At 40.7% G+C, this 26,712-nt stretch overlaps 1 protein-coding gene across 7 annotated transcripts in view; it reads right to left on the bottom strand.

Moving 5' to 3' along the window:
* The window catches only part of LOC136098311 (ATPase family AAA domain-containing protein 2-like), a 34,396-nt gene that overhangs the window by 1,431 nt on the left and 6,253 nt on the right, over positions 1–26,712 (bottom strand). For 3 of the 7 annotated variants that reach the window (XM_071803813.1, XM_071803816.1, XM_071803815.1), the window contains 25 exons: positions 26,614–26,660; positions 25,223–25,376; positions 23,736–23,832; positions 22,682–22,766; positions 21,303–21,416; positions 20,727–20,835; positions 19,734–19,850; positions 19,406–19,514; positions 19,075–19,190; positions 17,644–17,818; positions 16,921–17,009; positions 16,420–16,579; positions 14,746–14,836; positions 13,988–14,302; positions 12,574–12,700; positions 11,655–11,838; positions 9,636–9,821; positions 8,725–8,860; positions 8,382–8,578; positions 6,991–7,150; positions 6,517–6,639; positions 6,272–6,421; positions 4,692–5,099; positions 4,266–4,390; positions 2,090–2,218 (listed from right to left, as the gene is read on the bottom strand). In XM_071803813.1, the coding sequence (XP_071659914.1) occupies positions 2,090–2,218; positions 4,266–4,390; positions 4,692–5,099; positions 6,272–6,421; positions 6,517–6,639; positions 6,991–7,150; positions 8,382–8,578; positions 8,725–8,860; positions 9,636–9,821; positions 11,655–11,838; positions 12,574–12,700; positions 13,988–14,302; positions 14,746–14,836; positions 16,420–16,579; positions 16,921–17,009; positions 17,644–17,818; positions 19,075–19,190; positions 19,406–19,514; positions 19,734–19,850; positions 20,727–20,835; positions 21,303–21,416; positions 22,682–22,766; positions 23,736–23,832; positions 25,223–25,376; positions 26,614–26,660 (3,703 nt within the window). The remainder of the gene's footprint in view (positions 1–2,089; positions 2,219–4,265; positions 4,391–4,691; positions 5,100–6,271; positions 6,422–6,516; positions 6,640–6,990; positions 7,151–8,381; positions 8,579–8,724; positions 8,861–9,635; positions 9,822–11,654; positions 11,839–12,573; positions 12,701–13,987; positions 14,303–14,745; positions 14,837–16,419; positions 16,580–16,920; positions 17,010–17,643; positions 17,819–19,074; positions 19,191–19,405; positions 19,515–19,733; positions 19,851–20,726; positions 20,836–21,302; positions 21,417–22,681; positions 22,767–23,735; positions 23,833–25,222; positions 25,377–26,613; positions 26,661–26,712) is intronic. The other 4 variants (XM_071803814.1, XM_071803817.1, XM_071803818.1 and 1 more) reach the window with 3 other exon arrangements.

The following is a 26,712-nucleotide window of genomic DNA, read 5'->3' as shown; positions in this document are numbered from 1 at the left end:
GGAAAGTAATGGAACCAGCTTATCCTTGGTGTCATCTCAAGGCATATCAAGGATAAGAGGGTCATTAGGGGCAGTCAGCATGGCTTTATCAAGGGTAAGTCATGCTTGACCAACCTCATAGCCTTTTATGAGAATGTAACAAGGTGGATGGATGATGGCAGAGTGGTGGATGTGGTCTACCTTGACTTCAGTAAAGCCTTTGACACAGTCTCTCACAGCATCCTCACAGCTAAATTGAGGAGGTGTGGTCTAGACAATAGAGTAGTGAGGTGGGTTGCAAACTGACTTAAAGAGAGAAGCCAGAGAGTGGTGGTCAATGGTGCGGAGTCCAGTTGGAGGCCAGTATCTAGTGGAGTGCCTCAGGGGTCAGTACTGGGGCCAATATTATTCAATATATTCATTAACGATTTAGACAAGGGAACTGAGTGTACTATCAGCAAGTTTGCTGGTGACACCAAGCTGGGAGGAGTGGCTGACACGCCAGAAGGCTGTGCTGCCATCCAGTGGGACCTGGACAGGCTGGAGAGTTGGGCGGGGGATAACCTGATGGAATTTAACAAGGGAAAGTGTAGAGTCCTGCATCTGTGCAGGAACAACCCCAGGTTCCAGTATAGGTTGGGAAATTACATATTAGAGAGCAGTGTAGGGGAAAGGGACCTGGGGGTCCTGGTGGACAACAGGATGACCATGAGCCAGCACTGTGCCCTTGTGGCCAGGAAGGCCAATGGCATCCTTGGGTGTATTACAAGGGGTGGTCAGTAGATCGAGAGAGGTCCTCCTTCCCCTCTACTCCGCCCTGGTGAGACCCCATCTGGAATATTGTGTCCAGTTCTGGGCCCCTCAGTTCAAGAAGGACAGGGAACTGCTGGAGAGGGTTCAGCGTAGGGCAACAAAGATGATTAAGGGGGTGGAGCACCTCCCTTATGAAGAAAGGCTGCGGGAGCTGGGTCTCTTTAGTTTGGAGGAGACTGAGGGGTGACCTTATTAATGTTTATAAATATATAAAGGGTGAGTGCCACGAGGATGGAGCCAGGCTCTTCTCAGTGGCAAACAATGATAGGACAAGGGGTAATGGGATCAAGCTGGAACACAAGAGGTTCCATTTAAATTTGAGAAAGAACTTCTCAGTGAGGGTGACAGAGCACTGGAACAGGCTGCCCAGGGAGGTTGTGGAGTCTCCTTCCCTGGAGACATTCAAAGCCCACCTGGACACATTCCTGTGGGACCTCTCCTAGACATTCCTGCTCCAGCAGGGGGATTGGACTGGATGATCTTTTGAGGTCCCTTCCAATCCCAAACATACTGCGATACTGTGATCGAGATGAGCAGGGCTAAAGAGAAGACGCTTCCTCTTTTTTAAGGCAGACTGAGAAGCATCTCAAAGACAAATGGATTCAAGGATTTTGAAGACTGACTATCCAACCTATCTAAGTCAACTTAATACTTGCAATGGCTGACTGGGACCATGGGTGTTTCTGGAAGATTTTGGCTGAGTTCCGATAACTCGGAAATCCTCCCTTACAGGAAGAGATCAGATAATTTGTCTCACTAAACTGGCATAGGCAGGAAGCTCCCCATGTGTCAAATTAAAGATGCTCGAGCCATGCTAATTAAAAAGAGAGAGAGAGTAAAGTCTCAACCTCTTGTTATGGTTCAAGTAGGTTCTTCTCAAGAACGGAATGCCTAGTGTATGAAGTATTACCATGTCTGATCCTGTGAGGGGAGAAACAGGAAGCGATAGACTGAGAGAAGCGCCCTCCTTTCATAGCCCCCTAGCCCCAAAAAATGGTTCTGGAGCAGGGCTGCTGACAGGCTGAGGTTAACTGCTTGGAGAGGGCTGTGTGGGTGGACCCATTGTCTTCAAGCTCAAGCCTTTTCCTGCTGAAACTGCCAACAATTATGCCAAATACAGCAATGGTTGTGCAACATGGAGAAATGTCTTCCAGACTAAAAGGAAAAAGCCTTGTAACACAGGCAACCAAGCAGTAAAGAGTAATGCTGAATAAGCACCATGTCCAGAGTGCGGACACACACGTGTAACATACATGCATAACAGCGATAGAAAATGCTATAAGACAAAAAAACTTACCTTCACTAATTCAGTTTTGTCATAATCTTCCCGATGTTTGTAAATACACTGACAAAGAACAGCATAGAGCTTTTCCAAGTGAAATATACTGAAGTTCTTAGTCATCGTAGTGACAAAGTGCAACAGTTGCTGAAGAAAAAAATGGAAACTACAGGATTAGAATAGCACAAGGTCCTTTGAATAGGCTCTTTATGATTTCAGAAGCTAAACAATACCAATACAACACAAGTGACACTTCAGAGAACAGATTAAATATCTCACAAGATTTAACTGGAGAAAATGAGTTAATTTCTCGTACTTCAGAGAAAAGGAAGGCTTAAATTTCAGACAGTATTTTAGTACTGATCAATCTATCACATCAACGATCCTAATTGTGAATCTGCTGCTTCCAGAACAGCAGGGAATGACACCATCCACTTTGTGACAGAGCAGCTGCCACAGCAAAGCCACTGTTCCATTGCATTAGAGGAACTGCTGCTGCGATGCCGGGCACCGTAAAATGGAGGCTGAAGCAAATCACAAGCAAAGTCAGATCAGCGGGCTCCTACCTTTAATCTGAGGAGTGGATAAACTAGCAGAGTGACTCTGCCTGGAGCAGACTGCCCGTCTCTCACAGGCATTTGTTACCAAAGATGTGAATGTGATAATCTCTGGGAAAGCATCAGTAACAAGCTGGTGGCAGCACCAGCTTCCACTGCTGTCACTGTTCTCTGTGTTGTGTGAGGCTGTGAAGATGGAGCTTAGGAGAGCAGGCAACCAAATGCAAATATTACTGCCACGTGGCATGCTTCCAGCTGCGGCCAACAGAAAATGTGGGATGTGACAGAGGTGTATGGTCAACATCCCCTGTGAAACTGTTTCCAGTTGCTGCCACACGGATGACTGCATGTTCTTCTGTATGTTCATAAAGTTCTAGGCCTATGACCAAGCACATAAAAACCAGACCCAAACAAAATCAAGCAGCTGATACTTTGGAGGTTCACTGAGCTTATTCACTGCAGGTGAGTTCCAAAGAGGCTCCCCCTGTTAAGGAAACAAGTTTTCTAAAAGACACGTTTAATGACTGTAGCTCTCCTTATAGCTGAAACATATATAAGGGCTCTACTGTACCATTTATCCAGTGGGCAATAACTTTTGAGCACATGCTATTAGCACCCTGACTCTATGAAAAACCCACATGGCTTCTCTACATACACAGGCAGATGTGAAGAGCAAAACCCTCTGAAATCTACTTCCTTAGGAAGCCAGCTTTAAAAAGTTAAGTTTCACCTCTACACTTCAAGTCACAGCTTAAAAATGTGACCGAAACTGTGTTGACGAGCCCCTTCACCCAGGGGGATTCCTATCCGGTGACATTCTCCCCACACAGGGGGAAACATCCACTCAGTACTCTTTTTCTCATCAAGGCAGGTAAAGAGCAGCGTTCCTCAGCATTGGCCAACTTCCAGGACTCCAACCTAACAACTTTCCCAATTTTCCTCACTGCAATATCCCCTCCAGATTGGGTCCTTGTTCTACCCTCTCCAGTTCATGCAAAGGAACCTCTTTTACCTCCTGCAGCTGAGCCCATTTTTAACCTTTCCCCAACTGCAGCCTGGGATAGCAACTTCTCTCTTACAAGGGACTGGAAAACCCTTATTAACACTGTTAACTGTAGAAATGCAAAATTCTAACACTGGATTTTGAAATAATTTCAGAAAAGTAGGTAGGAGTATATAATCCATGATGAGCTTTATGTCAACTTGCTAACTTCAGCTTTATAATCATCGCCCCTAGAAATAAAGGTCCTTTTCAGGTTTCTAATAAATGAAAACATGCAAAAGCCAAAGCAAAACAAAATCCCCAAATCCATCATAAAAACTGTTAAGACATTAATAATCAAGAGTAGTAGCAGGTTGTCAGTGGGCTATGTTAAAATTCAACTAGTCCTTGTAAATGAAAAATTTGGAAGAGAACCCAGTCTCCTACAATTTAGTTCACCCAAAGCAGAACGGCAGTCTACACCAGGTGTGGTCACACAGTCACACTCCACTACAGGTTGATTTATTTCACAAGCTGTTTATCCCACCCATAAATTCTTTTAATTTGTATTGTTTAACAACTGATTAACTTACAACTGTACATGTAGCAAGTAAATGTCCTACTTCAGTATTAGCAAAACTGAAATCAGACTTACTTTGAGCTCATGGTAATCCACAGTCACTTGCTGGCTGAGAATATCCAATACTTTCTCGACACCTATCGCCCGTTGCTCTTCTACCCGGGAGCGTCTGGTCTGAGTCATACAGTGTACCCACGAATCTGGAATGACACAATTTCTTAAGTCAAGATTTCTGTTTCTCTGGAATACGGTCTTAGTGAAGTATCCTGTACCTGGAATACAGTCTCTCCCTGCAATGACAGAGACAGACCTGTTACCGTTTCTTCAGTGAGAAACGCCTGACTTTTACTTTCTTTCTGACAAAAGTCACTACTCCATAAAAATTGGAAACTCAGACACATACCAAAAAATCACTAGAGAAAAAGGCAGAGTAAAAACAGGAAAAAAAATCCTCCTCAGGAAGGAAAAAGCGCTAAATGATCCCTTTGACCTTTCCCTTACCATTTGAATCTTCGTCTCCAGAACTTTGTATTATTTGACAATCCGGCATTTCACTCCGCTTTCTCAGGTCTGAATGTTCAGGAAGTATGACACTCTTCTTTCCAGAAGCAGATCTGGACACAAGGAAAGCCCTCTCTCTTTCATTTTCTGTCCCACGTTTAGTTTCATTCCCATGTTTGTGTCGTTCTTGAGGTATGTTTTCATTTTCTTCCATAGAAGAATCCTGTGCGGACTCATCTTCAGTGCGATCCATGTTAGAAATGCGTTTCTCTGGACAGTCTTCATCACTATCTACTTCTTCATTTTTGTCTTCCGGAACTTTATTCTCCTTATTGAACTGAAAATTCCTCCTCTTTGCTGCAATAATTTTAGAGACTTTTTTCCTTCTGCGTTTTCTTTTTGATGGATCTACAAAGAGACACCAAAAAAGTAATCTAAAGCATTACCAAAATATGTATTCCTTTAAAATCCAGCATCCTCGTCTTACTTGACTTACAAGGAAAACGATCAAAGGAGCTCAAGTGCCACTGTCTGTTTCCCTACCTATGTCTAGAGAAAGACTTGCAAGTTAATGAGGTCAATTTGCTAAGATTTGATTTTTTGCTACAGAATTTCAATCACAAACCCATCATTTTATGAGCAGAAAATTCTTTCTTTGGATAGCAATTATTACTGCAAAGGAAGGTTACTAGGTGAAATTATTTACATCGTATTTTGTGAACTAATATACATGAACAGCAGAAAAGCGTTTGGAGACCAGCCCTTCTTTAAATCTGCAGTAAGCTGTAAATTTCAAAAGCTAAACAAATGTTGCGCAGTTAGCGAGACAATTTTAGGGGAGTGTTTACTGGAGAAAAAATTGTCCAAAACCACACCTCATATGCTTTCTGATTCAGTTCACCTTGTCTAAAACAAACTTTGTATTTTTGCCTTCCAGAAAACCCAGCCATTCTACGTGTTCATGGAGTACCGCACAAAGCGTTGGGTGAAGTCAACGGCAAAACTCCCAGTCATGCCAGTGAGAGCAGGAAACTTCACACCATGTCATGCATTGTAGCTGGAAGTGACCCAGGTACCTTTCTTCTTTCATGACCTTTTTAGAGGAAAAGTGAGGAAATAATGATATTTCCTTTACATATCTATTATTATCACTCCTCTCCTTCTTTCTGCTTTCCCCCTTCAATAGGAAAACACAGTAAGAGGTGGCAGAGGTTTTAGTATTTGAGGGCAAAGAAGTGAAAAATACTGCTTCATATAACTAAAACCTAGTTGAGTATTCAGAAACTGCCACGTACAACATTTTTTACATCAAGAAGCAGCAATTTAGGAGCCATTAAATGTCAGTTGGACCGTCAAGACCAGTGTCTTAGAATATAAACCAGCCACTGTACTTGGATTTCATAACCACATTGAAAGAATGACCTCTGGATTTATCTCACATTTTGAAGCCAATTTTAAAAGTGTAACGCTTCTGGCACCAAGAACCACGCATCCCAGAAACCTGTTAAGTCACAAGAGCAGAGAAGGTATCAGTGACTTTAGCACCTTCTCCAAGAAAGTGTAACTAAAATGCAACTTGCCGTTCAAGCGGGGTGTACTGCAATCCACAGGCACTGCTGGCACCTTCATCTTTTCGTTACACTTTGGGTCTGTTTTCTTACACGCAGGAACAGAGCTCTCCTTTGGCATTACATGGTAGTAAGAGGGAGCATACTTTGAAGAGCTACAACCTTGCCATGAAAAACAGACAGCAAAGAAGAATTTCTTGCATTGTTGCTTAGAAATACTGAGACAAGTCTTAAAGCCTCAGTGTCACAAAACATACCTCTTTTCTTGCGAGATTCTTGAATTTCTTCACAGCATTGTTCAAAATCTTCATCCATTTCTTCCCTCACTATGGCGTATGCAGTGTCTCTCAACATGCAAGCTCTGTGCCTAATCAGACGATCTGAAATTTTACAGTCAGAACTGAGTCTTTTCTATCAGCCAATGAAATCCTTTCTTTGGATCGCTTAGACTTAGCTCTTTTTAAGGTAGGTTCTCAAAGATTCTATCAGTGCATATTTTCAGCCTAACAACATAGAAGTTAATTTTTCAAGCAAAAGCACTAGTTACTGATTAACACTTCTATCACCATTTCATGCTCAAGTAGTTTCACGCTACAACATTTACAACTTGGCAAGAAATGGTCTCTGTGCATGCTTAAAATGATGTAATCCCGAGTCTACCCTCCACAGATGACATTTACCAATTTATACGTTTAATTTTTTTGCAATCAGGGATAAAAACACACCCTCACCTCCGGGATCTTTATCTGGGTTGTACTCTAAAGCATTGTTACAGATTAGATCGATGTCTTTTAGAAAATCTCCTGCAGTTTGGTACTGGTGCGAGTCAATCTTGGAGAGAACTGCCGACAGGTCCATGGGCTGTTTAATAACCGTGTCATAATCGGGTACCTACAAATGAAATGTACGTGTTAAGAGATTTAACGCAGTATATACCAAAATTAATTACTTTAATAAAGTCAAATAAGACCTCTTAAAATTCCCAGTATTTATGACACATCCAAATGAGGAAATTAATCAGTTAGTTGCTTGAAAACTGAAGGGCCATTTCAGCTGGCTTTGAAGAGACAGACCAGAAGAGGGAAAAGCAGAGCAGGGAGGTCAGAGGTGTGTGTGGGGCAGGGAAGGAACAGGCAGAGTGGGATTCATTTCACTTCGCTTCAGAACATCACAGCAAAGAAACTTTCCTTAGTAAAGTCACCCGAGATTCTCTTAGGCGTTGGTGGCAAGAAAAAGGCTGCAGGAATCGCACCTTTGAAGTATCTGTCCTAGGCTTCTACTTTAGTGTTAGATAAAGCAAACCCAGAGGTGCTGATTTCTTTACTCACACCACCAGAGGAGCCTAATGACTCCTTTAGATGAGGACATTTCTGTTTACATTATTCACATCTTAGAAACCAGAAGTAAAGGGAAAAACTCAGTAGATGCTTAGGGGAACAGGACTTTATACTGGAACACAAAGCTATATTAAAACTGCAGCTGACTAAGTATACAGTCTAACTAACTGAATAAATTAAATGAGAAAAAGAGACATAAGAAGTGTATGGCAGGAAGAAGAAACCACAGAGCCCTTACAGTTGATCTCGTACGGAGGAGACCCAGATGAAATAGAGAAGAGAATCTTAAAATTTATTTTTAAAACTGCTGCTTCTACTCCTGTTCTGACAGAAACTATTGACAGTCAATTAAAGAGCTTTAGGTTTTACTAAAACAGTCCTATAGATACTGTTTATAACCATAAAGAGATCTTTCTGCTTTTCAGTGCTGTGAGATGCCTTATGTATCAATGCCTTTTGATGAGCAAACTGTGTTGGCATTTGGCCTAGCCGGCAGTTGGACTGGATGATCGTTGTAGGTCCCTTCCAGCTGAAATATTCTAAAGACGTTTCAGAAGGAACCCGGAGCTTTCAGTGAATACTCAAATATCAGACATTTGAGAGCCTCAAGGAGTCAGAAAAAGTTAAAGCAAAATTCACTTCCTGCTTCTTGAAAAATCAGAGTGCGGTCAAAAACCCAAAGATAAACCTTCTTATAAGGAGCACACAAACACTGAGAAATACAAACACAGAGAAATTATGAAAACACCCAGCAAAAGTGGTATTACAGATCAACACTAATTTACCTCCTCTGGGTCAACAGGCTTTGTAAATGCTCTGAAACGTTTGTCAACAGCAAGTCTATGAGTCACATCCCTTAAGAAAATCCTGAGTTCACGCAACGTATTCTCCTCTTGCTCCTCCAGCTTTCTTACTTCTTCCTCTGTCAGCTGTCGAGGCTTAGGCGGCGGTGCTACAGGCAGCACTTCCAGTGTCTGCCAAGCTGAAATTGATCAGAAACTTGTAGTCAGTTCATGATACTCAAACACAAGAATATAAAACAATATTAATAGAAAATTGCCACCAAAGCAAATCCTGTAGAGCAATTAACTTACAGTTAGCAAAGTTTTATATGTAGAATATCCTCACCTGCGTTGCTTTTTGTCGCAGGAGGTTTAGCAGCTTGATTTAAAATTAAGTCCTCAAAAAACATTCTTCTTTCTTCCCTACTAGGCAACTGGACTTTGAAAACTTCATCATCACCATTAATAAACAATTCTTTTATCTAAAGCATGGGGAGAAAAGATATGTCAGATATAAGGCTGCACAAATTCATATTCTATTCCAGAAGACAAACGGTGGATAAGAAAAACGTTTGTCTGGATAAGACAAACCGTGAAAAGTTATCTTCTTGGCCTTAAAAGGTTAGATTTTCATAGGTTAAAATGACAAATCCAAATATCTTCTTCTAAGGGGCAGTCCCAGCGTTAAAGCTCAATGAAGTGACCATAAGATGCACTGATAAAGTGGTGACATTTGCCCCTGAAGTTGGAACTTAGCGTTCTAATTTGTAAAGCTTTAGCCTATATGAAGAAATGGAATTTTATATGAAAGAATTTGAATTTACATTCCATCGTTAATAGCGCGGCCACCGTATTTTTTAAGTAAAAATATCTTTCCCTTTTCAGTAAAAATGTTTTCAGTAGAACTATCTTGTTCTCATTTACACTTGAAGCACCGTGTATTCTTGACTAAGTACACACCTCACCATCTTGAAGTCACTGGCATTATTGCCTGAAGTAAATTTATACATCTGTCTAATGCGCATCAGTGTGTGAGAAGGGGAGAAAGGTGAGTCCAAGTTAATCACTTGACTCACAACACACTTTAGAAAAATGCTTTCAGCATTGTTTAGTCTCAGCAAATTTTAAGAGACCTGGTTAGGGTGTCTGACTAAGAACAGAATCAATTTCCTTAACATTGCACAGTACTACAATTCTTAAAGGATTTGAAAATTAACAAGAAAATGAAGAAAAAAGTAAAAGTATTGACAGAAATACCTCTTTAGGGAGATCTGCGTGACACACATCAGATGTCGCAAGTAGCAAAACTGGAGTAAACGTTGGAATGTTCTGCAGTAGTGTTGTAAAAGTAGCTTTCAACGTAGGTCCAACAGCCTCCCACCACAAATGGATATGTGGGATATAAATGATGCTTGGTGCTGTTCTTTGAGCTTCTTGCATCAACTGGTAAAATTAAAGTTTGGATAACAAAACTAAGCCGTGTAGAACAGGCTAATAATTAACTACGTATCAGTCAAACTATCTTACAAAAGAGGCATACGTAAGCCAAAATATGAAAATGAACCAACAAAAGAACAACTCCTTAACAATAAGGTAAAATCTTCACTTGGACTCAAATATACATTGCTACACAGAAAGAATCAGACCTGAATCTCTGCCTGATTTCAAAACTCCTTAGGTGTAAGACAGCTCAAGAAGAGCCTCACCACTCAGCTGGTGTGCTGGTGTGGCCTGAAAAAACAAGACTAACGCTTCAGCAAGTTGCACTAGTCCAGGGAAATGGCTACGGGACTGTGACTACACCAGTTTCAGTTCGGAGCGGGCATATATCCAAGTCAGTCCGCAGCACAGCCTGAACAAAGACCTATGTGACAAGATGAGGGCTGACACTGTAGAAGAAGCCTGGTTCCAATTAATAATTTCAAGTACTTTCTATAAAAAGTGATCAGTCTTCACCTGCCAGCATAGCTCAATTGCTACCGCAGGATCCATCAGACCAGATTACGGGCTCTGGAAGACCACAAGCCATTGCCTACAGATGGAGCCTCAGTCACAGGAGATGCATCTACTGCATGAAGGAAGTGGCAACAGCCCTTTCACACAACAAATTTCTCCAAGCACCCCTTCAGGTTATCAATATTCATAGAATGGTGTGGGTTGGAAGGGACCTTCAACGCGCATCTAATCCAACCCCCCCCAATGAGCAGGGACATATTCCATTGCTCAGAGCCCTGTCCAGCCTGGCCTTGAATGTCTCCAGGGATGGGGCATCTACCATCTCTTCGGGCAACCTGGGCCAGTGTTTCACCACCCTCATTGTAAAAAATCTCTTCCTCGTGTCTAACCTGAATCTCCCCTCTTTTAGTTTAAAAGCATCACCCCTTGTCCTATTGCTACAGGCCCTGCTAAAAAATCTGTCCCCACCTTTCTTATAGGCCACTTTTAAGCCCTGAACGGCCACAGGGAGTTCCTGTCCCAAAGTGGGAAGCGCACGTGGTCTATCCAGGCAGTGACTGCACATGGTAGTTATATGACCGTGGATGCAACCATCACATAACAAAAAGAGGACTTGTTCCTCTTATGTGACAGATGAGTATCCAGTCACGTAATGTGCCTGTCCTTACTTGTACAGTGCTCCAATGCTGCTACTAAAGGTCAAAATATTTTAATACAGTGATGCCAAACAAAATGGATTTCCTGCCTAAAAGGAAAATAGCACTAAATCTGCTTATATTTAATTTTCCTAGTTCAGAAAACCACATCAGTGTACAATTGTAAATGTTCCATGAATTTTAATGCTTTTACTGTATATACTGCAGCAGTAGAAGCTCTATCTTTAAGAAAAGAAAAACATCTTTTCCCCAAAACCTTGACTGTCCTACAAATATAACAAAAACGAAGGCTACAAAAAGTGCATGACATGCAGTCAGGCTGGTGCAGAGCCATCTGCTGGGAGCACAGTCTTAAGATGCAATGAAAACAACTTCCTGGATCCCACTGAGATGCAGGATTTCTGGCCATAAAAAGGGGCTTATTAGCAGCACCTCCCAGCTTCGCAAGCTGCCAGCAACATCCTCACCGTTAAATTTGAAGGGAAAATATGGCCATGTACAACAGCCTTATTCAGTATCATTCAGTCTAGAAGAAATGTGGATTTTCAGACAGAAGTGAACAAAACAGCACATTCAAACCAGGCCACCTCCAGTAACAATGAATTTTGCTCACTTTACTGGTTCACCTACAGTTCATGAATGCTATGAGATTAAAAAAAGATACCTGTGCACATGTTTCTTCTGGTGTTGTGATGCTACCAAACAAAACAGATAAGTCTAGTGTATAGACTGGAAACGTCTCCAGGGCATGTATTACGGCAGGTGCCAAATGAGAAGTTTGCCCATATCCTGGTTCTCCAACTAGTAAGAACCGTGGCCTGCAAGATGTTGGCTGGCAATAAGCATTTCTAGAACAGTAAGAAGAAAACAAGTTTAGAAACACAGTGATGAACAGGCACACAAATGTTAAAGGTTTTCTTATACTTCTGATTTTGCTAAATATTCTCTGTATTCCAGCAAACGATAAGGTGGTCTGTGATGGGGCAGACTGTCAAGGCCCACTGTGTCACAAACCTGTACCATAACTCCCCTGAGAAATCCTGCCAGTCCCCAGCATGTTTGCTGTTTGTTTGGCTGTGTTAAGGAAGAGCTCTTAAATCACACCGGGGACTGTGCAGCTGAACACACACCCGACAACTGGTCAGCAACCTGATCTGGGGGAGGGTAACAACTCTCTGTCAGCACACACCAGTCTGGAGCTCTTCACTGCCTGTACACACCAATTTTCAGTAGGTCTTGAGTTTAAGTAACTGTGAGATCTCTACATCTTGTGATCTTTAGCTAAAAATTTGCCATAGTTACTAGACATAGGGGGAAGGGAAGAAAAGAACAACATTTCTATAAAAAAACAATAACATGGGCACAGAAACCCGTGAGCTCTGAAGACGTACACAAGTGGGCTGGCTAAATTACAGCAGTACATGAAATACATATAAGATTTATATCTATTTTATTCAGTCATTCTAATGGTTTCATCTTTGAACTCTCTATTAATTTTCTACTAATCTTGCTTTACTGGCTTGAAATATATACATATATATATATATGTACAATATATGTACATAAATGGGAGAGACATTTACCTGCTAAAACTGAGGAATTTTTCCTTTTGTCTACCAGGTGTTTTCTGTGTTGACTTTTCTTCAAAGATTGATGGTGATTCCTCATCACTGTCAGTCGCATAATTTCTTAAAATATGATTTGAACTGTCTGAAAGACAAGAGAGGTTTGTTAACGTTCTTGAATAGCCCATGTCTCGCTCTCGCATTAATACAGCTTCTAAATCAGTGCTACAAACGTCTTGTATTTCTTCATCTGTGATTCTGTGATCTGAGGGCACGTGCTGAATGCTCTTTTCTGAAGAGTTCATCCGACCACAGACCTAAGGAGATCGCACAAGTCTCCACAGAGCTGTCCTAAGTCACATGACCTGCACAAGGTGTATTGCTCTGTCGGTGAAAACTCAGGAGTTTGTTTTCCTTAGAATCAAGATGATTGGGAACACCTTCTGTAGTTCCTAGACACCTGAAAAACCCAACAAGGCCGCTTCTTCCTGGAGCAGGTTCCCCCACTGGAAGTGAGGGAATTAAGTGAATGTGATGGCCGCAAATCTCCATTTGTCTGGGACTAGTGAGTCGGAATGTACAGACCAACTCATCTCCTAAATAAGGCTCCTCAAAGATCACCAAAGAAGGAGATAATGGAAGGTGGACACAATTACCAATCCCCTGACCTCTCTGGTTTTATTTTGTTGTTGGATTTCTGCCTCTGTTTTACCAATGCAAATACATCTCCCGGCTCTACTGGGAGTAATATTGGTAGCATATTCTCAAGGGATGAGTGTCACAGCTAACCACAGTTCTCCATTAACCAGGAGTGGAATGAGTTTATCAATTTATTTGCTCTCACCAGCTGACAGACTAAACCTGACCCAGTCAGGAGCCTGAGCTCACGTATGCTATGGAAGGCGAGCCCCAGAGTATACACTACTAAAACATTCTGATCTCACATGCAGGTGTACGGTGGGACCCACAAACATTTAAATTAAGGGACTGGTTAAAAATCATGATGGTTACAACAGTACTTCGCTTAAACAACTTGTATTATGGTCCTGACATTCTTCCGACAGGAATTAGAACCATTCATATAAAAATGCCTTTCTGCCCCCCTTTAAACATTTGTTTTGAAAGAAGTGCCTCATACATTAAACCTTAGATCCATCTCTACAAATTATAAATATGGTAGCTGCTGTCAGAAACAGGGCGCTCTAGTAGAGAACGCACAGTTCTCTACTGCATATTGCGAGTCATTCACAGCTCCCACCTAGCAGTTTAGAATCCAGAATAAAATCTATGCACCATATTCCTGAAATAAAGGTGTGCACATGCGTATTATAAAGCTCTACTGTCATTACAGTTGAGAAGCTTTGTGTTGACTGCACAAATCAGAAGTTTTTGCTTTGGCAGAATTTTAAAGAAGTGGATGTAAGTTTTGTACCTTGCTGTTGGTCGTTCTTTAGTGCAAGCTCTGCCTGGGGAAATACTCTCTGCAAGGCTTGTAGAATTCTTGCTAGTGTGTTTTCAAGCAGCGGCTTTGAAATAGGTGATAGTGCTCGCCCAGGTGAAGCCACAGCCCTCTGTGAAGCCGGAACAATCTTCTGCATAGCCATAACAAAATCTTTTGCTGTTATTTTAATAGAAGCGATATCTAACAGCAGTTTCTCTCTACTCTTGTATATCTGAGGATAGCGGCGTCGCAAAGCACAGAGGGCAGCTTCAGCGCACAAGGATTTAATGTCAGCACCGCAGTATCCTAATAAACAAAACAAGAATCAAATGTTATATCAGTCTCAGGCAACACGGAAGTCAAGGCCAAGGTTTCCAAAATGCGATGCTGAAAGACTTTGTGTGCAGCCAAAAATAAACAGGTTCAGAGAGAATGTAAAGAGTTACTGCACTGCAGAGAAATTCTGTTATGTGGCTCACAGGCTGATATGCTGCACTTAGGAAGCAGCCTCCTAATCAAAACCTTGCTCCTGAGGAAGACGCCCAAACTCCATTCAGTGTTCTGAGAGACAGAAAGAAGGTTAAAAGAAAAGAAGCATCTAACCGGTTCTTTGTTTTGCCCAAGGCGTGGCAGCTGCCTCACCGCCTGGCACTGTGGCGCGGCACAGGGGCTCAGGTACTGCCTGGTGCAAGCTCAGATTCCTCAGGACTCAGTCACAAGCAGTTAACTCACTTTGTTTTCAAACCTACCAACACATTTTTCGGCCAGCTCTTCAAGAAACGCGTCCAATGGCTTAGGGGTCCAGTCTCGTGTGTGAATCTGCAAAATCTCTTTTCTAGCCTGGAAACAAAAGGGTTGCCTTTTAATTTGTCCTAAGTTTTCTCTTAAAAAAAACCAAACCAGACCAACACAAAATCTAAAAAACTCCCACATTTCTACAAATACATTTCTTATCTGCTAATCTTCTAATTGCTTTAAAGTTCATTTAATATACTCTCTGCTTTTTCAAGCAGGAAATTTAATAATTCTCAATTTGTTACTTTGAGCTCTTCCTGGGGGCCTGCAGTGAAATAAAACACAGGTATAGCTTCCATAAACAGTAAGTTTCCCTAAGTATGAGACCTAAGGATCCTGAAGAAAAAAATGTAGTGAAAAACTCATCTGCAAACCAAGAAAATACTCTCAAATCAGCAAAATTTGATGGTGACATTGTCATTAGTTCATCAGACTTGCTTTTCTGCCAGTTCATGTAAGAAAAACAGTCTTAGTGCTATGTTTCAAATTCCTACAGTTACTACAAAGAAGAACAATTACTCAAATTACTGTCAGTGATCCAGAAAATGTCAAATGTTGCCTCTCTCCATCTCTGATCTTAGCAAGACTGTAACTTAAGTATTTCCTGCTACATAGATTAATTATGGGAGATTTCTAGAATTCTTCCATAGTAGGGAATCTTATTTTATCTCTTGGATGGCACCTCCTCTCCTGTTCCTGAAAGCGGGTAAAAACTGGAGACCAATGTTTGCGTTAAATACCGCTTAGTGAACTGTTACGACCCTTCAATAAATGTCTTATCCTTTTTCCAAAAAAGTGCTAATAAGAGAAAAAGAAATGTCAGTTGACAGCCAGAGAAAAACCACAAAACCAGGGATCCAGTTTTGCACAGTACCTTCCCCGATATTTTTTGGTTCCTATATACCTATTTTTTCATTGCTTACCTACCGCCATTGAACTAGAAGGTTCCCAAGCACTGCACCTGTGCAGTGCACTTCACATGTTCAGCCAATCCCCTGTGAGTAGCAGTAAGAACAACAGATCCCAAAACACTTGTAGGTATCTCCCAGGATACCCAGCCTGGAACAACCTGACACAGGTATGTCCACTCTCCATTCATAAACCAAGAACTGAGAGCAAGAGCACTTCATCGTGGAAGTGCTCAAGTGGATTTAATAAGTAAGCAAACACGAACCGCTTTGGGAACGAACATCATTAATTCGTTCCAGCACCAGCCTTGATAAAAGTTTTTCTTGGCAAAAAAGGAATTGTTGCATACACACCATTTCTTTCCTTTTTCAAGATGAGATAGATAGCAGCAATTTATAGCTAATTCATATATTCATTCTTTCTTAAATATATCAATGACCAGCAGCAGCCTCCCATTTTCTTGGCTGGTCACAGTGAAACCAAAACTATTTATGGAACTAAGTGCTTGTTGAAATCACCTTTACCATATGTATGCAGTACCAGCTCTGCCCTCCACAGTACAACACAGCCTCTCCAGATATCCCTCTTTTGTCCAAGTTTTATTATACAATACAGGTTTTCACTTCAACTGCTCCATGATGCTGCATTGTTACACGGCTTTGTTATAAATATGGACTTTGCCACGTTAGCATTAAGGACGAGTTTCAGCTCTGACCTACCTCTTTATTTGGCAAGCTGAAGAGGAACTCTCGATCAAAGCGTCCGGGTCTTCGTAAAGCGGGATCTATGGAATCCAGTCTGTTGGTGGCTCCGATTACCACAATCTCTCCTCTGCTGTCTAAGCCATCCATAAGTGCCAGAAGTGTTGATACAATGGAGCTAACAGAAAAATATAATTTTCATTCGCTAGTTTAGTAAATTCGGTTACGTCCCACACAACCTTCCCCAGGGGTCACTCAAAAAGGACAAGCTTTTAATTGATGAGATACTGAGTAGTGAAAGAATCATTTGAAGACATCAAAAAATAAATAAGGTAACTCTGGCCTCGTGCTGTTATCAAGCTTAGTGCATCGTTTTCAGTTATTGCTTAAAGATTACCTGAAATTTAGTAGCATTGGATTACTAGTTTTCGGGATACATGACTGTGTCACATAAATAGGTTGTGGTCTTCTTTTCACAAAGATCAAGCAGCTTCTATGTAGATACAAAAAATGTACTACCTATGAATTTGGTCTTGTTTGCTGGACCGCACAGGGGCAAGACCATCTATCTCATCAAAGAAAATAATTGAAGGTCGCATCTGGTAGGCCTGGAATGAAAATATGGGAATATTGACATAAGTAAACCAGCACTATTTTAAAGAGAAAATGCATGAAAAACGTTATGGTTGGAAAGTCACTGGAACGAGATTTTTCAGAGCAGCATCAGGGATCTCCACTAATTGAGCTAATGGAGGAATTGGCACGTGTAACAGAAGACAGCAGCCTATGCGAACCCACCGAGGCTGGGTGACAGGAAACAACTCATACCACACGTTCTTGGGGCTACTTGGCAGCCACTGAGAACCGAGCCGGGACTTAATTCAATTACAGGTTCTGGAAGCAAGCTTCTGTTAGGAATTTAAATGACCTTGCTTTCAGCCAGCATCTGTTTCCCTCTGACCTTAAGCCACCATCTTTTGCCTCCTGCAACCTCTCTGGTGGCTGATTTTGACTTTCTTTTGAGGTGGGGGCAGCAGGGGGGTTGGTCTGTGAGGGTCTCTCATTTCTTTTCTTAATCTTTCCCAATATATCTCAAGATTAAAAAAACCAAAACAGACACTGACAATTCAATTTCCATGGAAGGAAGTGACAAACACAAAAAGAGTGAGTTCTCCTTAGAAATACTGATAACACAAAATGAGGTACAACTCAGACAGAACACACCGCACATTTCAACCTCACCTGATCAAATAATAAACGAAGTTGTCGTTCAGCTTCTCCCACCCATTTACTCAGGCAGTCAGCACCTTTTCTCATAAAAAAGGCTATTTTCCTGTCACCTTGGCTACATTCATTAGCAAGTGCACGAGCAACCAGTGTCTTTCCAGTTCCTGGTGGACCATAGAATAGACAGCCCCTGCAATTACAAAATAAATAAATCTCAGAAGTAAAAACATCACAAAAAGTCTCTATTACAATCCCCATCCCTAACATATAAAACTCTTCTCTCCTAACCAAAACACTTCCTATGTACTGAACAGTGGAAAGAGCTGAAGGGTGAGAAATATCAAAACAGATGGAAGATTGTGTTCCTATCACAATTCAACAAGGCAGTAAATGAAATGCATAAAGAGGATAATGCAGATGGACAAAGCTTTGAGAAAAGATCGTAGCGCCCCAGAAGGACACTTCCAAAACTTCTGACAAATGCAGAGAGGGTGGTTACAGCACAGCGGACTCAAATGAGAACAAACTTCAGCGCAGACTCTGAGACTGGGCTGACTGCTGAACCATCAGCTCATCCTTCAGTGATACACGGCATATTCATGCTGGGCCTCATGTAAAGCAAGATTTGGTAGTAAGGCATTTCATTCTCCCTAAAAAGCTTTAAGTAATTGTATTTGGTCTCCCAGACCATCCATGGCTGATGATGAGGAGGAAGCCTAAAGCTGGGAAGGTATCCTGCATTTCCAGATAAATATGTAGCCATCAACCAGAGAAGCCAATATGCTGATGTTTCAGAAGGAATTTCAATGAATAAAGAAGCAAAACACTGAAAGACTGCCTCTCTCCATTATTCGTTATACTTTTAAAGTAACCAAAAGTAAAGAAGTTAAGGTTATATTTCAGTATATCATGATTGAGTTTTGCTGACCAAGCAAACAGAAAGCTAACAATTAAATCTCTAATAATTTCATTCCATAACACATAACTAATTTAGCTATGTAAGAAGTGGACAGATTCGTATTTTAGCCCAAGCACAACAAACACTGCAAGGTTCTAGTTGCAAGTCTTACCAATTGTAAAATGGATACTTGAGCACTTGAAAAAACAGTTGGTGGGAGATACAACTGCACTTCCAAGCAACAAATCACACTTGACTACCAGTTTATTATTCCTTTGTGCTTATAAACTAATCAGGGTGACTTGTACATAAAACTCAAACCAAAACCACCTTAACCCCACCTTTTAAAGTATATTCTTGCCACAGAGTAAATCTTTGAACCCACATATACTCTGGATTCTATCCATTTTTAAGAAATTACTTATTACTACAGCCTACCATCAACACTGCTGAAGATTTTGAAGCACAGAAACATATTGATAGCTCCATTGAATATTCTCCTGAAAATGAGTGAATGAGAATTTATAGTTTTAAACAACGTCTGTTACCTTGGAGGCTGAATTTTGAATCTCTCAAAGAATTCTGGGTAAAGCAATGGAAAAACAACCATCTCTTTTAAAGCTGAGATGTGATCAGAAAGGCCACCCACACCATCAAAGCGTACCTAAAGATAAATTCAACAGAACACATGTTATACGTTAAAGAAAGCTGCAACCTCAATAAGGTTCCGCCAGAAATTGTATGTCAGCACAAAGGAAATGTTCTGAGTAATTTTCAAATTGCTGAGAGAAAACTGTAAACCAAGGCAGTTGTAGACGGCATGTCATTGAAAGCTTTCATACACACTGGGAACATCTCACTGACGCTAAAAGTACTTACTGAGCTATCTATTTGCATTGGATCAACATCAGCCAGACTCGCTCCTATTTTCATTCGATCCTTGTGAATTCCTTTTAAATCATCTTTCCGGAAGTTCAGGGGAAGACACCTGATGTAAATTAAGGGGAAAGAGAAAGTCACTTTGTAACTTAAGATGCAGCCAGATTTCTGCTTTTATTATGATACAGTCATCAGTACCAACAGATATGATTAAACATTGCCACTATTTAGACACTGTACAAGATGAAGAGGATAACAATTCATGGTTAGGCACATGCAAACTCCTCCCAAGTAGATTTCTCCCTCCCCATTCTCCAATTCCATTAACCTGCTCAAGTCTCTGTTACGGCTGTGCTTCCTATGCGGCTCAGAATGCTCGTCTTCATCAGACGAGGACAATGAGGAAGAGGATGTGGAATCACTGTTGTGGACTGCGTGTCTCCGTCTGCAAAAAAACAAGTAAAAAATCGAGGTATACACTAAGTAATATAAAAATTTAAGTGAATTCTACCTCAGAATTTAGTTAAGGTCTATGGAGTTTCCAGATCATTGTACTCCCTATGCATCTGATTTCAAAGCACATTACATGAGCTTCCTTGTGACAGCAAAATTTAACTTTTCTTAGTTAGGTAAATGGTTTAACTATTTTGCAAAGAGGTTTAATTAAAAATTAGTCATTTTGCCCAAGTTCTTTCTCACACACACAAATCAAGTTTCATTTAGCATTATCTATCACTCATATCTAGCGAGAGACAGCATTCTCCATGCTCTAACTGCTTACAGGATCCAGAACCCTTTCTCATTACTATTGCAATTCAAAGTCGCATTTAGAGTTTTTCTTGTTTAAGGATAGTTTCCTACAGAAACATTAACTGATTCTAAAGAGAAACCCAAATTAGTTTTGAGTGATTAAAAGAAAAATCCACTCTAACTTCCATACAGGCTCTCCCTCTAACTTAATTATTTCCAGTTTTAAGAACGTAATTGGTATCCTTCAAGACTAAATTGTCTAAGATTTTCAGAGGGAGATTCTGACTTCAATGCTTCAACAAAATCATTTCAGTTACACGATCTCAGTCACAGCCTCCATAATGACCTTGTCAGTGACCACAAGGATTGCACTTCTAAAAATCTAATGGCTACTAAAAGGTGTTGTCCCCCCCTCGGTATTTGTTTTCTTTGTACCCTCAGACTACCACTGTCATAATCATACTATTAGTCTGTAATTACCACCATTCAAAAAACCCTCGAAAGGATTATTCAGTAATGTGGCTGACAGCACTATTGATCAATATGATAATATCACCAACTATCCACCAACCTGTTAGTTTTTTTGAAGCAAAAGCCTTGTGACCGAGCACTTCTGAATGAATATCCCTGTCTGACAGGAGAAGTGCGGCCTGAAAAATACGTCTTGTGTTGTTTTGGTTCTGTTGAAAGCAGAGAATTTAGAATAACATTACAAACAAGTTTAAGAGAAAGCGGGACAGTGAAAGAGGCAGAAAATGTCATGTGTTTCACCCATCTCTAATTCCAGGGGAAGTTTTAAGTGATTTGGAGCGGATTTTCTTCTAAATCAGTGCACAGTAAAAGAGAAAGAACACAGTTGCTTTTAAGGAGAACTGGGAACCACAAGAGTAAGATTATCAAGTCTATTTAATTGCTGTTCTTTCAATGACACATAGGATATCTTTTTAACTAAAAAACAACAAATATGCTTAATGGCAAAGAAATCCAGCGTGCACAGGATACAAACATTCAATAAAATTTACTTGCAGAGTGAAAGTAAGAAATTTAAATACAACTTGAGTGTGTGTATATTCTTTGATTTAAAAGAAAAAAATCTCACTTATGTGCAAGAAATGAGTTCTCAAGAGAAACTGTGCATATAACCTACTTTCCAATGGAGCTTGATAGCGCTCAACAGCTTTCCTCTGTCGCAAGTCATAACGCCTTCGCGTGTCTTCACCATCATCATCTTCCTTCTCTTCACTTTCTTCTGATGAAATTACTGCACATTGACATAACATTGAACTCTTTAAGTACTGTTGCAAATTACATTAAATTCAAAAGGCACTGCAGAGATGCCGATCGGTTTTACTATTGCCTTCACGTTTATGATGCAATAGATCTGAAAACCTACAAAATCTTAAGACTACCTTATGCAGGACACATTCCAGAAACTACAAAACACAGAGGAGTATATGTGTAGATATTGTTCTGTCCTTGCTGAAATTGCTGGGTGATTTCTCATCAGCCCTCTGTTTCACCTAAACCCCTCCATTGTGCTGCCTTTGGTTCCTGCCCTGAAGATCCCATAGTAAGTCCTGTGTGAACTGCTTCTCCCTCACATCCCACAACATGTCCCAGGCCTGGCAGTCACTGCTTAGTCCGACAGGTGACCTGGACAGCTGACCTGATGGGCCTGGGAGGTTATTATAAACCCTACAGGGTTATTATTTGGGCACCCGCACTCCTGCCACTGTCTCTCAGAGCTCCGTGAGGGTACGTGGAGGACATCTACCACAAAACCTAAAGCTGATCGGCTCAGCTTACCACCACATCCATTTCTGGCCTTACGTACACTCTCACACGCTGCTCCAACCAGAAAGCTCCTACTAGAATCACTGGTCTGACTGCCTTAGTCACAACTATCATTCTCCTTAAGAACCTGAAGTTTTCCCCCCTCACTTCGAACATAAAGTTAATATCGCCTTTTAGGATTTAACCTTATTCCTCATGTTATTTCCCACTGAGTACTGGGATGACAGCTCCTAATTACAGGCCCGGCCAGCAGCTTCCACTGACTACCTGCTAAACACAAGAATGGACACCACTATCTTCTCCCCAGCTGCTCTTCACGCTCAGGAGGAGCTTTCCGTACACATCTGGCAGCCTGCCCCATTTCCTGAAAATTCTCAAAACCGTGAAGACTGTCACGCTCCTGCTGTAGTGAGATCGCTCTTTCTCATTCTCAGTAATACCAGCCATTTCTTTGTATTCCCACCTGCCTGCAGCCACCTGTTGCCTTTTATCTTCTAAGTATTTTGGAAAAGCACCTGTTGTTTTTTTTCCCTGAATACCTGTTCAGAGCTCACTACAGTACAGCCCTAGAGTCTTTGACTATGGCTTGTAATGTCAATGGCTTATAATGTCAATACTAATCTAGAGGTTTTTTTAATAGATTAAATATAGCCAGTAGTTCAGCTCGTCTCAATTGTTTTAAATGAGGCTTTTGGCTAGAGCATAATAAAGAAAATTTAAAACAGAACTAACCTACAATGTCACCTTGATCAGTAGCTATTTCTTTGTCCATTCTTTGCATTTCTTTCTTTACTCGGGAATGCCTATTGAGGTTTTCCTAATTAAAAGAAGCAAGAAAAATCAGTCACAAATATGCAGAAAACCTGACAAGGGCATATTTGGTGCCTAGAGAGTAACATTGTCAAGGTACTCCATATACATAAAAGATTAAATTTAGATACAGTGGGAGAAAACAGGAAAAGAATTCTGGCACTTGGGATTAGTAACCAGAATTTCTGCTCCAAAATAGAGTTTAGTACACGTGACAGTTAAATACTTATCCAGACACAAAGCAGAGTATATCAATTAGTCACAGGTTAGTAATCTAAGATTGTGGCAGAACACAGGGAAAAACAATATCTAGTAGGGCAAAAAAAAAAATCATATGGGCATTATATACAAAGTCCTATGGAAAACTCTGGTCTCATTTTAAAAAAAGGATTCAGATCTGAACAGAAAGCTATGAAAGCAGGCTATGAAGATGTTTAGAAAATGAAGTGCCTGTCATTCAAAAGGACAGTTGAAAAACTAAACTTAATGGAGCAAAACGAAGAGGAAATATGATTGCTGTACATAATTTTAACATAAGCTCCTCTAGGGACAGAGGACTTAAGCTCACAGGCAAGTCTGGCACAAGAGCACACACAGATAAAGCAGACATCAACGAATTCAGTTTTTAGTATGATTTGAAGTGAAAACCCAAGCTCTGAAACAGCTGTTAGTAAACAGTGTCTGTTAAAAAATCATAAGGCAATTCAGAAAGCATTGTGTAAGACACATATTTCAGCATATCACTGCTATTTCATGTCTTCTGAAGAAGGTATTTCCTCCAGCCCTAGAGCATATCTCTAGCATGACCATAACAGTACGATGCTATATTATAATTAGACAGCAAAACCAAATGCTATTTTAGACTACACTACTCTTTGGAAGAAGTTCTTTCAGCTAAATTAAAATTGCAACTAAATAATTTTCCTATGTGAAATACACTACTTATTCAAAAATTGTCAAATAAATGAGTATCTACTTCTTCTGCATCGTGAAACACCCCAAGGTCTTCCATCACCCGCCGTCTACGCATCTTCTCCATGTCATCCATTTTCTGCAAGACTGCTTCGGCAGTACTAAGATGAAAAGTTGACAAGTAAGAGCAAAGACAAGCAAGGACAAAAAAATCCCATTTAAAACAGTACGCATAATCCGTATGATGTTTTAATGTAGTATGCACAAAGCAAGAGTCATTGACACTTAGCAAGGTTTTTTAACACGACTTAAAAATCAGGTCATACATTTACTTTTCTATAGAGAGACTTAAGAACAAGCATTTGAGGATTCGCAAACATACACTCTTTTCAGGTCTATTTTTCCCTCTTGCTGAACACAGTAAAAAAAAAAATCTGTTTTAATACAAAAACCAGGATTTTGAAGACCATACTAAGGTAACAGAAGGAAATTATGGTAGTTTTTAGTAGCACTTAGGTTGCTGTGCATGATAGCATTAAGTCATCTTTAGTTCACAGCCTTCCTCAGACAACAGGTCACTTATTCTTCTCTTAAACGGAATTTAAGTCTTGTGTTGGTTCTCCATGACTATATATGCTGGAAAACACATCCCACTGCTGTTACACTTCACAAACCCTTCAGAAGAAAACAATGTCAATTTGGGCTTCACGAAGAGAACTAAGCCGTGGACAGACAGGCAGAAACACTAGGCCAAAGAAACACTTTGGCTGAACCCAACTTTCCTCAGCGTCTTAACTCAACTAAGAGTCATAAAAATCTTTGTGAGCATGAAAGGAAAAAGTTTATTAAAAATGAAGGTGGTTCTGATCCTAAGAAAACTGATTTAGAAGGCAAGTCAAATGGTTCACAAGATAACACAAAAACCTACCCAGCCCATACATAGAAGGTGCTTTAGTATGAAGATCTCTCCACAACTGGCAATCCCAAAACAAAGACACTGATTTAAACATTTGCAGTGCCCAAACTCTTTACACATAAAGCACCTTCCAACTACATCCTCCCGCACACACACTCAGACCTGGAAGTCTTAAACAGCCACAAGCACCTATTCCCAAAAAACTCAGGTTATAACAGCTTGGCTGTGAAGTACAAAGGCCCACACTTTACAAAAGTCAATCTCTTAAGCATAACTAGAGAACGTACCAGTACAGGCAGAGGAAGACGCCAAAGAGAATGTTGGCAAAGGTTGCTACGAGCACCCTGAAAGTTCTAAGCTATTTAACAATGGGAGGATTCTACTATGGAGGGCACAGCAGCCCAGCAGTTATCACGGGATGTAATGTGGCGGGGGGGGCATGTAGGGAAGTCTTGGCCTGACCACTGAATGCACTTACCTCTTGCTGCCAGGAATCCCAATACCTTCTTCTGTTGTCAAAAGAAGGAGAAAGTCCCTAGCCAGTACTATGCCAGAGCACAAAGGCTTGCTAACAAGGCTCACTTTAGTAGCTTTGCAAGATGATGAAGAAAAACAAGCAACCAAAACCCACTTACTTTGTTATAAGTTTGTCAAACAAAACAGATTGATTTGTAGTGGTGTAACGACTTTGTCGAATTCTGCAGCTTCGGCGGACCTCCAAATCCCCATTTTCTTTATGGACTTGTTCCGTAGCTTTTGTTTCAACTCTGGTCTTCAGTGTTCTGGTGACTAAAATGCATTAATATATAAAATGTTTTGAGACAGAAAACGTTATTCCCTTTATTTCATAGTTGCTCTAGGAAAATGTAAAAAAATCTGCAGTGGATTGATTTTTTTCTGTAAATATTCAATTAGAAGTTATTGTCATGACTACAGCATTCAACTGAAATCACTTCTGTTTAAACTACCTACTTAGAAGCACAACTTATAGAGCAACTTTTTAGTAGACTGGAAAGCCAATCTGATGAAAACAAGCACACAAGTTTCGCTCCATGCAGGAGAAAAGTTTCTTCCAGTTACTTCTTTCTGGAAAAACAACAAATACCTCCCTCTAAGGTGTTTTTACTCCATTCATGTAAAATTTTATCTAATAGGCTTTTAAAAAATTGTTAAAGCGTGAAGTCTCTTCTTAAGATACACATTTTATTCTGCTGTTCAAACATGCATCACTTTCATTTCTGCATCACGACACAAAAGCTCTAGAAGATAAGAAATGATTCAACATAAACTTCCAAATACCAAAAAACCTGTATGCTTGTCTGCTTTAAAGAAAGATCTTCCCAGTATTTACCGCACAGCATCCTTTGCCACAGGTTCATTACCCGCACCAACATCTCAACAGTTAAGAGAGGTCAATGAGAAAGTTGTGCACAATTAGAACCTGGATTACTACACACAAAGTGTATTTCAGGCCCCTTCCCGCGTTCAGCCTGGGCTGGCAGGGCACTGCCTGGAAATAACAATTTTGTCAGCTGCCCACAAGCGGCCCCTCAGCACCAAGCCCGCTTGTGTACTCAGCACGGCAATTCAACTGCAAAGTAAATCGCTGCACTTCAGTGACACCTTCCCCATGTCAGTGACTACGTGCATCTCATGACTGAATTACTTTTTGACTCACATGTATTGTAACATTGCAGTATTTCCTCCTATTTTCAATGAATGTCTGTCCTGTACATTCCATGTCATGAAGAAACCTGAGCTAAGGAACAGATGGTCTAGTGCCTAACAGCAGGCTGGAATTCCTGCTGTATTGTCCCGAAGCCTGAAAGAAATTAACAGCATATCCTCCTATTTGCACCTACTTCTTTTCATAAAACTCCAAGAAGATTCACCGTCTTTGAGATATCTATTCTCACAACCTCAGCAGGTTCTGGTGGATGAATTTAGAAGTTTTGGGGGCCAAGTTAAACAGACGGAGTGACCAAACGAGGCTAAAAAGGAACCCTACAGAGTTACCACTACTTACCTTCTTTATACTCGTTTTTTTCATCTGATTTCAGCTTTGCCAACTCCCTACATTAAGAACAAGGACGGAGAAGAGAAGGGAGAAAGGAATTATTGCATT

The sequence above is a fragment of the Patagioenas fasciata genome, chromosome 2 (assembly GCF_037038585.1).
Source record: "Patagioenas fasciata isolate bPatFas1 chromosome 2, bPatFas1.hap1, whole genome shotgun sequence".
In the NCBI taxonomy this organism is placed as follows: Eukaryota; Metazoa; Chordata; class Aves; order Columbiformes; family Columbidae; genus Patagioenas; species Patagioenas fasciata.
The sequence above is the reverse complement of the archived record's forward strand: the minus strand, read 5'-3'. Positions and strand labels throughout refer to the sequence as shown.